This window comes from Saccostrea echinata, unplaced genomic scaffold (assembly GCF_033153115.1).
Source record: "Saccostrea echinata isolate AGI-Se365-2 ecotype Australia unplaced genomic scaffold, CSIRO_AGI_Sech_v1 ptg000024l, whole genome shotgun sequence".
Lineage (NCBI taxonomy): Eukaryota > Metazoa > Mollusca > Bivalvia > Ostreida > Ostreidae > Saccostrea > Saccostrea echinata.
In genome coordinates this window covers 2,078,304-2,096,270 of record NW_026889773.1, presented here as the reverse complement: position 1 = coordinate 2,096,270, position 17,967 = coordinate 2,078,304, and the positions used below count along the sequence as shown (strand labels likewise).

The window sequence follows — 17,967 nt, the reverse complement described above, 5'->3', positions numbered from 1 at the left end:
ACCATAATATCTCTCAGAGTTGCTAACTTGGTAAGACCTACTTTGCTTTTCCAAAATGTCTGCGCCCATGTGGCATGGAATAAATGGAAGAAAACATTTTAGGTTTGTAACTTTGTACTGCTAGTTCAGATGGCAGATACTAAACAAAATAAGTCTGTGGGAAACTGAAATTTAATGTATGCATATTTATTTAAGTCAGCCAGCACTAGGCATTGCCTCCTAAGCAATTTTAGGTGGTAAATTAAAAATTTCACAAACTTCATCAAGAATTGAAGAATCCCGCACAGTCTAGACTGTGATGTCACATACGTCGTATGAAGTTGCATTTTATACCAGAATCTATGTAGGCCTAATGCATTTTTTAAATGAAGGGAAAAGTATAGTGGTTAAAATTATTTCGTTTCTTTTGAGCTCTCTGCTCAGAACTGGATCTTCGTGATAACTGCAGCCTCTTATATTCACTGTAATCACACGAATCATGGGGGCAAAAGATTTCTGGGAAAAACCCACACAAATACAAAAAAAATACAAAAAGTTTGATAAATACAGTTGAACTTCGGTATCTCAAACACAGACATCTCGAATATCATGGATATGTCAAAGTGATTGGGAAGTCCTAACCACGTATTTCTTAAGTATTTTACCCTTGATATCTCGAACCTTCGGATATCTCAAAGTTTTATCTCAGTCCCATCAAGTTCGAGATAAGGAGGTTTGACTGTATATGGATTTCATTCCAAATTTCCTCTGTTTGTACACGTTAGTCTAAAGAGCTTGCTTCACAAGTTCACTGCGCTGGCTAATATTTAAGAAAATTGTGAAATCTGTGATATATTTGTAAAGATATGAAAACAATAACCTGAAAAGTAAAAATAAACTTGAATGAATGTAAGAGAACGTCCTAAAGATGCTGGGTTTGAATTACACTGTCACTGTCAGAACACGATGATCTGTTTCAAGCACATCAGTTACATGCTCTTTTGCTTGCAGACTGCTAACAAGCACAAATGTATTTGTAAGTACTTAACTGTGTCTTGATAATGAGTATATTAAAGCCAACTAAGGCCAAAGTTTTTATTTTTTTTTGGTTTACCATTTTCTGTCTCAAAAAAATGCATTGGGTGGTCGAAAAATAAAAATAAAAATAATTTAGGATTCAACAATTTCATTTTAAAATGCTAGCAATGTTTGTTTAAATAAAAATAATACACGTCAATAGTGTTTTTAAGTTTTATTGTCTAGATCACATAACTTTTTATTTAATTTTAATTCATTTCTAACTTTAATTCATCTTCATTTTCATTTACATGCATGTAGTTCTGAGTTTTGTTTGTCAATCGGTGCTTGTTTCATGATGTTCAACTTCTTTATGTGCTCTCCAGTGATATGTGATGTGTTATAAACCTCGGCATCCCCACAAACTAAAAATAAAGGTCCAAATTTAAGTTAAATTTAGATTGAAGAAAAGTACAACTTAATTGTTTAACAATATTAAAAGTAATTGACGTTGAAATAAAGGTTATAATAATTTGATCATGCAGCTATCAAATTTTTTCAACCTGCGGCACAAAAGCCTAATAGTTTCTCATCAAGTCCTTCTTTAAATTTTTGTTATGTACCTGCGCACAATAGGCAATGCTTATTATTTACTTAGTAATTCAAAGGGCTTTGATCTCAATTGAGTATTAAAATTGCAAAGATTTGTATAATGAATTTACTTCATTAAATTAACAAATGTTTTATACATATTTGAATTTGTCCAGTGAAATACCAGTCAGCGTTACTTCAACTAAGATGTATCTCTCAACACCAAATTGGCCTAATTATTATCTATTGGTGTATCCGTGTCTGCTAGGTTGATCAGGGTTGGGCATACACTCTCCAATATTACGGTATGAATTTAGCCAATTGAGACATTGCAATTGGAGAAAGGGATCATACATTCAAAATTTTATTCACTTTTCCACGCAGAAAAAGTTCTTTAAGTGCGTGTCATAGCTTTCAGTTTCAGTGAGGAATTACCTTGTTACATGACAGAACCGCCATTTTTGGTTTGCACGTGTTTATTTACGGTCACCTAAATGTTTGTAAAGGTCTCATATATTAATAAGCGCTTATTTGACTAAGATGCATTCTAAAATTTAAAACCCAACAGTTCAGCTGAGAAAAATGTGGAAAAATATGTCGGAAAAGACGTTATTTTTATTTTCATGATTGGTGAAAATTAGGGTCGGCAGAATCGTAAACCAAAAGAAAAAAAACTTTGGCCTAAAGTTTGGATTATTCCATAGTGTTTCTTTATTATTCATCACCACATACTACAGTATACATGATAACTTTGATTATAATAATTATATATTAATCAAAAGATTGTGCCAGACCTGCATCATCGTATACCCACTGGTTTTCTCGTCTTTTACTCATCACCTTTGGGCAAACTTGCAGAAATATCCTCGTAAAATAAGCTGTATAAATTTTTTTTTATTATAATCATGATAATAGATACCAATCAGAAAATTGGAATTCTTCAGTTTTGAAAATACCTTTATTAGTTAGCAAATTTTGTTTAAAACAGTTATTAAAGAACAATTGTACAGGTCACTTACATCAAATTCCAGTAAGAAATTATATGAGAGTACCTTTCTCAAACTGCAAAATGCACTGGCGAGTAGATTTATTTGCAATCCCTTTGTTAACTACAGAAAAGTTTTAATTTGTCATTGTGGAACATTCATACGTAACGTAAACTTAAATTTGTTGATTTGCCATATCAACTTTGTGGAGCAGCCACGCGTTTGAATTACATACAATGATATTTCTGCAAGTTTGCCCAATGGTCATGAGCAAAAGACAAGATCACCCCGTAGGTATCCAACAATGCCAGACCTGGTGAAAGTTTGAACTGATATCCTGCCAATATAAACATGATAAATGTGTTTTGTAATGTGATCTATGTTTTCTTAAACTTGTCAACTCCCCCATAACTTTGAAAATTTTAGATTATTAATATTTGTTGTCAGATGGTGACTCGTAGGAAGAATATTATTTAAAAATAACCATTTATTATAAAGTAATGTTGATTTATGGTCTTTTTAATTAATCTTTTTTTCTTTTTAGGTGAGATAGAAATACGATGTAATCCTCCATCAAGATGACATGTAAAGAACAACAAGAGGTACATATTGTCTCGTGTATCCAAGTCTTATTTATAAATGAAATGTAAATGCAGAATAATTGGACATGATTTCCATCCAGTTATTAATAAATAAATCTATTAAGTTGATAATAAAATTATTTCTGACTAGACGAAATAATCCAAGTATATTTGCTTGTATGTCTTATAAACTTAGCTGTAATGTATTTAAAAGATCATATTTTTCTTTACTCATCATAATTGTACAATTTTAAATAGAAATGGTAAACTGAGTTTGAAATCCATAAGGGACTATATTTTTGGTGGAATGGTGGCGTATGAAAATATCTCCTTTTCTGCATATCAAAATCACTTACAGAACATTTCATTTGGTTAATTCTTTTAAACAATCAAAGACTTGAAGAAATTTTGATATGTAACTAAAATTAATAATAATGCCCTAAAGTTTTAAAACATAGCAAATAAAAATGATTTTCTAAAAAAAATACAATCTTGTTAGCTTTTGAAAGCCTCCAACCTTAAAACAGATTTGAGCAAAAAATCAGTAAAAAGTGTTTTTTCTCTCTTACTAAACGGTCAAATCTATTTGTTTTTGTATCACTTTGTATATTTATATGACTACTTTACCATATGTAAAAATAAGAAATATTTAAATATAGGAAGTATATAAAACTAACTAATATATCCTAAAAATTAAGAAAAACAGAGGAAATCCGGATTAGCCAATATCTATTTAAGTTAAATAATGTCAATTAATTTGGTAGAATCATCTGATAGACCTGATATGGTAACATCTTTCTGTGCAAAAAGAAAAACATTTTATCTTTTAAAATAGAAGTAGGCATCACATGATTAACAACAGTAATTTTTTACTCTAAATGTCAAGGAAAAAGATAATGACCTTGACCTGACCTTGTTTCTAAAATAAAATGGTCAAATTTAATCTTATTGATACCATCACTTAGTGATATTGTCTTCTTGAATCTATGAAAATTTCATGAATTTTTAAATACAAGAAATATGAGTAGAATAAGAGAAGAATCCCTCCTTAAAGCTGCTTTTCAATTGTAAATTTTAGTTTACAAAGTAAAGTACAATATTATTGTCTATGGAAATTATTATAGAAGTAAATGTGATGTTTTAAGCCCATATCTAAATGCACCAAATTATTTTGGAAGAACTGTTAGTTTTCCAGTAAATTTGTAAAAAAAAAATGCATATTAATTGACAAAGCTTATCTTATAGATTTAGAATTTAACATGTTTTATTTATAGGAGGAATTGGAGGTTCTCCATTCTATTTATGAGGGTGATGAAAATTTCAAAATAGTCAATCCTACTACTTTTCAATACAAGGTTGGTTTCTGTAATAAATGAAGTTTTCTTAGTGAGTTAATTTTTTTTCTGCTTGAAAAAAATGTTCGCATTATCATGATAATTATAGGTAATTTGTGTGTGTGAGAGAGAGGGAGACAGAGACAGAGGGGTTGGATGGGAAAGAGAGAGAGAGAAAGAGAGATATCCTTTTTTAAAAATTAAGGGGGGGGGGTTAATTTAAATTAAAATATGAGTAATGAAAAATGATAGTTAACTGTTTTGCCCGACTTCATTTATGACCTCAGAACACATGCATAGTGAACTACAAAAACACACATATTTTGAAAGATACTTTTAATCTTAAGAGTGATTTTAAGATATTAAAATGTGCAAAATTGATTTGAATACTCAAAGTACTATCCTATTGTGTATGAAATCAAGTACGAGGACATTATTATTCTCTGTCAGTATGGGGAGGATGGATCATACCACACATATTTTGATGTTTCAGTATTTTTAGTACTTTGATTATTCTCTATCAGTATGAGGAGGATTGTTGTACCACATACATGTGTATTTTGATATTTCAGTACTTATAGTACCTTTATTATTCTTTGTTAGTATGGGGAGGATGGATCTTCCCACACATACATTTTGATGTTTCAGTATACTTTTTGAACTTTGATTTTTCTCTGTCAGTATGGGGAGGATGGATCGTACCACATATATTTTGATGTTTCAATATTTTTAGTACTTGATTTTTCTCTTTTAGTATGGGGAGGATGGATCGTACCGTGCCTTCAATGTGGAGATTGTCTGGAGTGAGGAATACCCAGAAAAAGAACCCAAGGTCAACCTGGACACATTCTACAACAAACACATGTAAGTAAAGTGTATATCAATAAAGTGTATATCAAACACATGTAAGTAGAGTGTATAACAAATACATGTAAGTAGAGTGTATATCAATAAAGTGTGTATCAAACATATTAAGTAGAGTGTATATTAAACACATGTAAGTAAAGTGTATATAGCAAACACATGTAAGTAGAGTGTATATAGCAAACACATGTAAGTGCAGTGATCAAATACATGTTAATGAGTGTATAACGAACACATGTAAGTAAAGTGTATAGTAAACACATTTATAATGCGTGTATGAAATATAAAGATAAGTATAGTAATCTAACTCAACAGGTTTGCAGATAACACTTAAAACCTTAGGGGCCCCCAACTTAACACAAGTTCTACTAGCCCACATTGGTATTTAGGGCCACAATTTTCTGTTCACTGAGGTAAAAAAAAATCTCGATGTTTTCTTATCATAATCTCAGAGAAAATATACTTTGCTGTCCATATTTTTTCATCTCAATTTTTCCTGCAGATTTTGACACCTTTTGTTTGAAATTCCATGTTTTCATTCCCTTCAAAATGTTTATTGAAATATATATGTTTATATCGTAAAATTACACAGAGCGTACTATACTCATGGCACATGTAGTAGCCACAAAATCATAAAACATACACATAGGTATGTGTAAAACATATGTCAGAAACACAGATAAAGAGCTTTAAACAAATACATGAAAACAGCATGACAGCATACACGTATATATTATAACATTGTGGACTAATATCACTGTGATTTCTGTCTTTAGATATGTATTATTACATTGGTGACTAATATCACTGTGATTTCTGTCTTTAGATATGTATTATTACATTGTGGACTAATATCACTGTGATTTCTGTCTTTAGATATGTATTATTACATTGTGGACTAATATCACTGTGATTTCTGTCTTTAGATATGTATTATTACATTGGGGACTGATATCACTGTGATTTCTGTCTTTAGATATGTATTATTACGTTGTGGACTAATATCACTGTGATTTCTGTCTTTAGATATGTATTATTACGTTGGTGACTAATACGTGTATCACTGTGATTTCTGTCTTTAGATATGTATTATTACATTGTGGACTAATATCACTGTGATTTCTGTCTTTAGATATGTATTATTACGTTGGGGACTAATATCACTGTGATTTCTGTCTTTAGATATGTATTATTACATTGGGGACTGATATCACTGTGATTTCTGTCTTTAGATATGTATTATTACATTGAGGACTGATATCACTGTGATTTCTGTCTTTAGATGTGTATTATTACATTGGGGACTGATATCACTGTGATTTCTGTCTTTAGATATGTATTATTACATTGGGGACTAATATCACTTTGATTTCTGTCTTTAGATATGTATTATTACATTGGGGACTGATATCACTGTGATTTCTGTCTTTAGATATGTATTATTACATTGGGGACTGATATCACTGTGATTTCTGTCTTTAGATATGTATTATTACATTGGGGACTGATATCACTGTGATTTCTGTCTTTAGATATGTATTATTACATTGGGGACTAATATCACTGTGATTTCTGTCTTTAGATATGTATCATTACATTGGGGACTAATATCACGTGATTTCTGTATTTAGATATGTATGATTACGTTGGTGACTAATGTCGCTGTGATTTCTGTCTTTAGATATGTATTATTACGTTGGTGACTAATGTTGCTGTGATTTCTGTCTTTAGATATGTATTATTACATTGTGGACTAATATCACTGTGATTTCTGTCTTTAGATATGTATTATTACATTGGGGACTGATATCACTGTGATTTCTGTCTTTAGATATGTATTATTACATTGGGGACTAATATCACTGTGATTTCTGTCTTTAGATATGTATTATAACGTTGGGGACTAATATCACTGTGATTTCTGTCTTAAGATATGTATTATTACATTGGGGACTGATATCACTGTGATTTCTGTCTTTAGATATGTATTATTACGTTGGGGACTAATATCACTGTGATTTCTGTCTTTAGATATGTATTATTACATTGGGGACTAATATCACTGTGATTTCTGTCTTTAGATATGTATTATTACGTTGGGGACTAATATCACTGTGATTTCTGTCTTTAGATATGTATTATAACATTGGGGACTAATATCACTGTGATTTCTGTCTTTAGATATGTATTATTACGTTGGGGACTAATATCACTGTGATTTCTGTCTTTAGATATGTATTATTACATTGGTGACTAATATCACTGTGATTTCTGTCTTTAGATATGTATTATAACGTTGGGGACTAATATCACTGTGATTTCTGTCTTTAGATATGTATTATTACATTGGGGACTACTATCACTGTGATTTCTGTCTTTAGATATGTATTATTACATTGGGGACTAATATCACTGTGATTTCTGTCTTTAGATATGTATTATTACATTGGGGACTGATATCACTGTGATTTCTGTCTTTAGATATGTATTATTACATTGGGGACTAATATCACTGTGATTTCTGTCTTTAGATATGTATTATTACATTGGTGACTAGTATCACTGTGATTTCTGTCTTTAGATATGTATTATTACGTTGGTGACTAATATCACTGTGATTTCTGTCTTTAGATATGTATTATTACATTGTGGACTAATATCACTTTGATTTCTGTCTTTAGATATGTATTATTACATTGTGGACTAATATCACTGTGATTTCTGTCTTTAGATATGTATTATAACGTTGTGGACTAATATCACTGTGATTTCTGTCTTTAGATATGTATTATTACATTGGGGACTAATATCACTGTGATTTCTGTCTTTAGATATGTATTATTACGTTGGGGACTAATATCACTGTGATTTCTGTCTTTAGATATGTATTATTACGTTGTGGACTAATATCACTGTGATTTCTGTCTTTAGATATGTATTATTACATTGGGGACTAATATCACTGTGATTTCTGTCTTTAGATATGTATTATAACGTTGGGGACTAATATCACTGTGATTTCTGTCTTTAGATATGTATTATTACGTTGGGGACTAATATCACTGTGATTTCTGTCTTTAGATATGTATTATTACGTTGGGGACTAATATCACTGTGATTTCTGTCTTTAGATATGTATTATTACGTTGGGGACTGATATCACTGTGATTTCTGTCTTAGATATGTATTATTACATTGGGGACTGATATCACTGTGATTTCTGTCTTTAGATATGTATTATTATATTGGGGACTAATATCACTGTGATTTCTGTCTTTAGATATGTATTATTACGTTGGGGACTAATATCACTGTGATTTCTGTCTTTAGATATGTATTATTACATTGGTGACTAATATCACTGTGATTTCTGTCTTTAGATATGTATTATAACGTTGGGGACTAATATCTCTGTGATTTCTGTCTTTAGATATGTATTATTACGTTGGGGACTAATATCACTGTGATTTCTGTCTTTAGATATGTATTATTACATTGGGGACTAATATCACTGTGATTTCTGTCTTTAGATATGTATTATAACGTTGGGGACTAATATCACTGTGATTTCTGTCTTTAGATATGTATTATTACATTGGGGACTAATATCACTGTGATTTCTGTCTTCAGATATGTATTATTACATTGGTGACTAATATCACTGTGATTTCTGTCTTTAGATATGTATTATTACATTGGTGACTAATATCACTGTGATTTCTGTCTTTAGATATGTATAATTACATTGGTGACTAATATCACTGTGATTTCTGTCTTTAGATATGTATTATTCAGTTGGTGACTAATATCACTGTGATTTCTGTCTTTAGATATGTATTATTACGTTGGGGACTAATATCACTGTGATTTCTGTCTTTAGATATGTATTATTACATTGGGGACTAATATCACTGTGATTTCTGTCTTAGATATGTATTATTACGTTGGGGACTAATATCACTGTGATTTCTGTCTTTAGATATGTAATGTATTATTACATTGTGGACTAATATCACTGTGATTTCTGTCTTTAGATATGTATTATAACGTTGGGGACTAATATCACTGTGATTTCTGTCTTTAGATATGTATTATTACATTGGGGACTGATATCACTGTGATTTCTGTCTTTAGATATGTATTATTACATTGGGGACTAATATCACTGTGATTTCTGTCTTTAGATATGTATTATTACATTGGGGACTAATATCACTGTGATTTCTGTCTTTAGATATGTATTATTACATTGGTGACTAATATCACTGTGATTTCTGTCTTTAGATATGTATTATTACGTTGTGGACTAATATCACTGTGATTTCTGTCTTTAGATATGTATTATTACATTGTGGACTAATATCACTGTGATTTCTGTCTTTAGATATGTATTATTACATTGGGAACTAATATCACTGTGATTTCTGTCTTCAGATATGTATTATTACGTTGGGGACTAATATCACTGTGATTTCTGTCTTTAGATATGTATTATTACATTGGGGACTAATATCACTGTGATTTCTGTCTAAGATATGTATTATTACATTGGGGACTGATATCACTGTGATTTCTGTCTTTAGATATGTATTATTACATTGGGGACTAATATCACTGTGATTTCTGTCTTTAGATATGTATTATTACGTTGTGGACTAATATCACTGTGATTTCTGTCTTTAGATATGTATTATTACATTGGGGACTAATATCACTGATTTCTGTCTTTAGATATGTATTATAACGTTGGGGACTAATATCTCTGTGATTTCTGTCTTTAGATATGTATTATTACGTTGGGGACTAATATCACTGTGATTTCTGTCTTTAGATATGTATTATTACATTGGGGACTAATATCACTGTGATTTCTGTCTTTAGATATGTATTATAACGTTGGGGACTAATATCACTGTGATTTCTGTCTTTAGATATGTATTATTACATTGGGGACTAATATCACTGTGATTTCTGTCTTTAGATATGTATTATTACATTGGTGACTAATATCACTGTGATTTCTGTCTTTTGATATGTATTATTACATTGGTGACTAATATCACTGTGATTTCTGTCTTTAGATATGTATTATTACGTTGGGGACTAATATCACTGTGATTTCTGTCTTTAGATATGTATTATTACGTTGGGGACTAATATCACTGTGATTTCTGTCTTTAGATATGTATTATTACGTTGGGGACTAATATCACTGTGATTTCTGTCTTTAGATATGTATTATTACATTGGGGACTAATATCACTGTGATTTCTGTCTTAGATATGTATTATTACGTTGGGGACTAATATCACTGTGATTTCTGTCTTTAGATATGTAATGTATTATTACATTGGGGACTAATATCACTGTGATTTCTGTCTTTAGATATGTATTATTACATTGAGGACTGATATCACTGTGATTTCTGTCTTTAGATATGTATTATTACATTGGGGACTAATATCACTGTGATTTCTGTCTTTAGATATGTATTATTACATTGGGGACTAATATCACTGTGATTTCTGTCTTTAGATATGTATTATTACATTGGGGACTAATATCACTGTGATTTCTGTCTTTAGATATGTATTATTACGTTGTGGACTAATATCACTGTGATTTCTGTCTTTAGATATGTATTATTACATTGGGGACTAATATCACTGTGATTTCTGTCTAAGATATGTATTATTACATTGGGGACTGATATCACTGTGATTTCTGTCTTTAGATATGTATTATTACATTGGTGACTAATATCACTGTGATTTCTGTCTTTAGATATGTATTATTACATTGGTGACTAATATCACTGTGATTTCTGTCTTTAGATATGTATTATTACGTTGGGGACTAATATCACTGTGATTTCTGTCTTTAGATATGTATTATTACATTGGGAACTAATATCACTGTGATTTCTGTCTTTAGATATGTATTATTACGTTGGGGACTAATATCACTGTGATTTCTGTCTTCAGATATGTATTATTACATTGGGGACTAATATCACTGTGATTTCTGTCTTAGATATGTATTATTACGTTGGGGACTAATATCACTGTGATTTCTGTCTTTAGATATGTAATGTATTATTACATTGGGGACTAATATCACTGTGATTTCTGTCTTTAGATATGTATTATAACGTTGGGGACTAATATCACTGTGATTTCTGTCTTTAGATATGTATTATTACATTGAGGACTGATATCACTGTGATTTCTGTCTTTAGATATGTATTATTACATTGGGGACTAATATCACTGTGATTTCTGTCTTTAGATATGTATTATTACATTGGGGACTAATATCACTGTGATTTCTGTCTTTAGATATGTATTATTACATTGGTGACTAATATCACTGTGATTTCTGTCTTTAGATATGTATTATTACGTTGTGGACTAATATCACTGTGATTTCTGTCTTTAGATATGTATTATTACATTGGGGACTAATATCACTGTGATTTCTGTCTAAGATATGTATTATTACATTGGGGACTGATATCACTGTGATTTCTGTCTTTAGATATGTATTATTACGTTGGGGACTAATATCACTGTGATTTCTGTCTTTAGATATGTATTATTACATTGGGGACTAATATCACTGTGATTTCTGTCTTTAGATATGTATTATTACATTGGTGACTAATATCACTGTGATTTCTGTCTTTAGATATGTATTATTACATTGGTGACTAATATCACTGTGATTTCTGTCTTTAGATATGTATTATTAAGTTGGGGACTAATATCACTGTGATTTCTGTCTTTAGATATGTATTATTACATTGGGGACTAATATCACTGTGATTTCTGTCTTTAGATATGTATTATTACGTTGGGGACTAATATCACTGTGATTTCTGTCTTTAGATATGTATTATTACATTGGGGACTAATATCACTGTGATTTCTGTCTTAGATATGTATTATTACATTGGGGACTAATATCACTGTGATTTCTGTCTTTAGATATGTAATGTATTATTACATTGGTGACTAATATCACTGTGATTTCTGTCTTTAGATATGTATTATAACGTTGGGGACTAATATCACTGTGATTTCTGTCTTTAGATATGTATTATTACATTGGGGACTGATATCACTGTGATTTCTGTCTTCAGATATGTATTATTACATTGGGGACTAATATCACTGTGATTTCTGTCTTTAGATATGTATTATTACAATGGGGACTAATATCACTGTGATTTCTGTCTTTAGATATGTATTATTACATTGGTGACTAATATCACTGTGATTTCTGTCTTTAGATATGTATTATTACGTTGTGGACTAATATCACTGTGATTTCTGTCTTTAGATATGTATTATTACATTGGGGACTAATATCACTGTGATTTCTGTCTTTAGATATGTATTATAACGTTGGGGACTAATATCACTGTGATTTCTGTCTTTAGATATGTATTATTACATTGAGGACTGATATCACTGTGATTTCTGTCTTTAGATATGTATTATTACATTGGGGACTAATATCACTGTGATTTCTGTCTTTAGATATGTATTATTACATTGGGGACTAATATCACTGTGATTTCTGTCTTTAGATATGTATTATTACATTGGTGACTAATATCACTGTGATTTCTGTCTTTAGATATGTATTATTACGTTGTGGACTAATATCACTGTGATTTCTGTCTTTAGATATGTATTATTACATTGGTGACTAATATCACTGTGATTTCTGTCTAAGATATGTATTATTACATTGGGGACTGATATCACTGTGATTTCTGTCTTTAGATATGTATTATTACGTTGGGGACTAATATCACTGTGATTTCTGTCTTTAGATATGTATTATTACATTGGGGACTAATATCACTGTGATTTCTGTCTTTAGATATGTATTATTACATTGGTGACTAATATCACTGTGATTTCTGTCTTTAGATATGTATTATTACATTGGTGACTAATATCACTGTGATTTCTGTCTTTAGATATGTATTATTAAGTTGGGGACTAATATCACTGTGATTTCTGTCTTTAGATATGTATTATTACATTGGGGACTAATATCACTGTGATTTCTGTCTTTAGATATGTATTATTACGTTGGGGACTAATATCACTGTGATTTCTGTCTTTAGATATGTATTATTACATTGGGGACTAATATCACTGTGATTTCTGTCTTAGATATGTATTATTACATTGGGGACTAATATCACTGTGATTTCTGTCTTTAGATATGTATTATTACATTGGGGACTAATATCACTGTGATTTCTGTCTTAGATATGTATTATTACATTGGGGACTAATATCACTGTGATTTCTGTCTTTAGATATGTAATGTATTATTACATTGGGGACTAATATCACTGTGATTTCTGTCTTTAGATATGTATTATAACGTTGGGGACTAATATCACTGTGATTTCTGTCTTTAGATATGTATTATAACGTTGGGGACTAATATCACTGTGATTTCTGTCTTTAGATATGTATTATTACATTGGGGACTAATATCACTGTGATTTCTGTCTTTAGATATGTATTATTACAATGGGGACTAATATCACTGTGATTTCTGTCTTTAGATATGTATTATTACATTGGTGACTAATATCACTGTGATTTCTGTCTTTAGATATGTATTATTACGTTGTGGACTAATATCACTGTGATTTCTGTCTTTAGATATGTATTATTACATTGTGGACTAATATCACTGTGATTTCTGTCTTTAGATATGTATTATTACATTGGGAACTAATATCACTGTGATTTCTGTCTTTAGATATGTATTATTACGTTGGGGACTAATATCACTGTGATTTCTGTATTATTACATTGTGGACTAATATCACTGTGATTTCTGTCTTTAGATATGTATTATTACATTGGGAACTAATATCACTGTGATTTCTGTCTTTAGATATGTATTATTACGTTGGGGACTAATATCACTGTGATTTCTGTCTTCAGATATGTATTATTACATTGGGGACTAATATCACTGTGATTTCTGTCTTAGATATGTATTATTACATTGGGGACTAATATCACTGTGATTTCTGTCTTTAGATATGTATTATTACATTGGTGACTAATATCACTGTGATTTCTGTCTTTAGATATGAGACTGTAAAGACCAAGATCATGGAAGGACTTCAGGAACAGGTGGCTTGTTTATATTATATTTCCTGCAATTGACCTCTGTTATTTCAAACATCTTTTTATAAACATGTATAACATACTTAGTAGTAAATACAGGTTTTTCTGTATAATGGATATGCCTGATGTCACAGTAAGCATATCAGCTTCCAGGACTGATGCCGATCCTGCAGGGTTAATATGGATTTATATCACCCCCTTGTTAATTAAACCTTTGAAAAACAGAATTTGTGATAATACACTTCTTTTTCTAATTGGCATTTTCTTAATTTTAGATTACTGTTCTTCAATATAATAGGCCAGTTAGTGATTTTGTATTTGTATTTGCTCATGTAGCCCATTCTATATCACACCCTCTATCAGCTCTCCACCAATATCAACCCTCGGGTCTTTGGCTCTCTGGCTGATATTGGTGTCTCGGGCTGATACAGGATGTGATAGGGAAAAGAATACTAGTATACATATTTTTCTCTATGTACATGTAGATAAAATTGTGAAAGGGAAAAGCATTCATTGCTTGGATTAATATTAAACATTCTTCAATACTGCAATTTTAAAATAGTCAATAAAGGAGGTTTCTAATGTTCAGTTATCTTTTCACTTAGATCCCTGACTTACTGGACTGTGCCATGACCTACACATTGTTTGAGTGGGTCAAGGAGAATTATGATGACCTTGTTGCTGAGCAACCAGAAACACAACCAATCAATCAGGTTTGTTGTTCAATGGATTACTGTTACAAACTTGTGCCTGTGGTCTTTAGATTTATTTCCGTTTATTTGAAAGGGATTTTATAAGAATATGAATCAAATCAGTTGGAAAGCAAGCAAAAAGTAAATGAATAATTGCTTAGATTTGATATGTTTATAAAATATAGCAAAAAGACAAAAAAGATTTGTTAAACTATTGAATTTTTAATGCATTGCTAACATGTACATGTAATTATGTTTTTTCATAAAATTCTAAGAACATATCTAGCATATAACATATCTAGCATGTTATTTATACATCCATGTTCAAAGAATGCAACTTATTTAGTTTATTAAGTAAAACCTCTCAAAACTAATATATGTAAGACTTAAATATCAGGACCCCGTTTTACAAAAGAACTTACGATTAAGATTAAAATATTATTATGCAAATAAATTTCCTTTTTTACATTGAAAATGGTTTTAATCTTTTTGAAAAGAATTTAGAAAGATATTTCTATGCAAACAGTGTTTTAATGGAAACATAAGTTTTGTAAGATTTTACAATCAACTAAAGTGTTTTGTCTTAGTCGTAAGTTCTTTTGTAAAACGGCCCACAGATGTATATGCACAAACTTTGTCTTTAGGTCAGCGACAACAAGATTTCTGTTATGGAGGTGGCAAAGAAAAAGGAGAAAAAAGAACAACTGACCAAGAATCAGAAGCGTAAAATGTTTGATCGACTGGACGCGTCCGGAGAGAGGCCGCGGGGCTGGGACTGGGTGGATGTTATACGTCATTTATCTCAGACCGGGTCACAGAATAACTAGTGGGGGTTAGGAGGGGGAAAACACATAATTGTAAAGTTTTTAATTGAATGGGGTTTTGGAAGACAGTAAAGGGTTGCATAGCTATTGATGTTTCTGGCAAATTTGAATTATGACTGGAATGAGATTCCTTAAAAATAGACAACAGTATTTAATTCATTACAGCGGACATGATTCTCTTACTATTCATACTTGAATTTGACTTCGAAAAAGAGTCTTTACATTACATGGTGCTGTAACTAAGAATGTTGCTTTTTCCTGTAGTCTATATGTATATATTGCAAGTGTAAGGTGTTCTTATTGTTCTTATACATAAAATAATATGATTATATGTAAATAAATATTTAGGGCCCCGCAAGGATTTGCGGGTGCCCTATAGTAATCACTCTGTCTGTCTGTCTGTCCGTCTGTTTGTCAGTCTGTCCATCTGTCATTCTTCCGTCCACAAATTTTCTGTTTTTTTCTAATAACTTTTTTTAGGGTTGACCAATTAAGTTCAAATTTGATATGTTAGTTGAATAGGCAGTAAGACATATTTTGATGCTAAGTTTGGTTCTCTATATCATCTGGTTTGGAGCTGGGGTGGTGGGGTATATTCCTTAACTTTATATAAGAGTGAATGGGCAAAGAGAGATAACTGCTGAGAATGTTCCTATTGTAAACTATGAAAGGCTGCAATGAGTCTCTTGGGATTAATTAACTTTCCTCTTGAAGAAAATCCAAAGCATTTATCTTTATCTGCCACATTGAGATTAATTAACACCTCTGTCTGCAAATGAAGTTTGTTTTGAAGTTAAGGTCAATTCTGAATTATGTTTACATTCTCTGAAATGTGGATTTAAATAATGTTCATACTTTATTTTGTTAAAATACACAATGAGTTATGATTTTATTGAATTCTAAAAACAAGATATAGATAAAGATATTGTTTTTATTATTATTTTCTTTTTTTCTGCCTTATGTAAATTCAAGAATACTGATTATTTTAACAGGTATTCAGATAATAACCTCATTCTATCATTGCTGAAAAAGTTCTTATTGTAAACTTAGAAGAAAAGGTTGAGAGAGCAGTATAATTAATCCCGTGGGTTTGATTATCTTGCTGGTTTGCAGAATATTTTAGAGGGTTATCTTTCTGTCACTTTAAGATTAATTAACACCTTTGTCTGCAACTGATATTTGTTTTGAAGTTAAGGTCAAGCCTGGGTGATATTTGCATTCACTGAAGGCTGGCACTTTAGAAAACACATGCTTCATTCATTTTTAAATATACATTTAATTGAGTTATTATAGATATGATAATTTTTACTGCCTTATGTAAATACAAGGATACTATTTACAGATTGTTGGACTGTTGCTTATTCTTTATATATTTTGAAATTTTTTGGAATCAAGTAAAATTCTCATCCCCTAATCTGCACCCTTATATTTCTAACCCTCAGCAGGGCCCTTGCTGACTGGTCAGATTTCTAGTTATTTGGAAAAATATTCAATTTTTATATTGTTAAGTAAATTGGCAGCAAAACATCCTGCTTTATATTTTCAGTATAATAATGAAAAAAAGCAACTATTTCTGATGAATCAGAGGTTTGCGGACTAAATTATTCAAATATGAAACAGATGCATCTTTTATTTCGAGTTCAAAGGGATATTTTAAATCAATGAAGGAATGAAAATGAATATAGTTAATTGATAAATTGATGTATCTTAATGTTGAATTGAAGGCCACAGACTTCCTCTTTTTATGTTTTTGAAAAAAAATTCTGCTTCCTTTGAATACAAAAATAGGTCTGTTAATGGGACAATTAGAAATCATGGTTATTCAGACATATTGTTTAAGACTTGGTCTCCAAAAACTACATAGATATTGTCAATTGCAAACTCGAGCTTCTTTTTAATATCAACTTTGGATTACTTCCACGGAATTCA

At 30.7% G+C, this 17,967-nt stretch overlaps 1 protein-coding gene across 1 annotated transcript; it reads left to right on the top strand.

Annotated features, from left to right (window-relative positions):
* The first annotated feature begins 42 nt into the window (after window positions 1-42).
* Window positions 43-16,045, top strand: LOC133191810 (RWD domain-containing protein 4-like). Its single transcript, XM_061327542.1, has 7 exons — window positions 43-102; window positions 3,118-3,175; window positions 4,429-4,509; window positions 5,243-5,352; window positions 14,483-14,528; window positions 15,128-15,235; window positions 15,859-16,045. Exons 2-7 carry the CDS (start codon window positions 3,152-3,154, stop codon window positions 16,039-16,041), a joined length of 552 nt encoding a protein of 183 aa, XP_061183526.1. The 5' UTR covers window positions 43-102; window positions 3,118-3,151; the 3' UTR covers window positions 16,042-16,045.
* The last annotated feature ends 1,922 nt before the right edge of the window (window positions 16,046-17,967 follow it).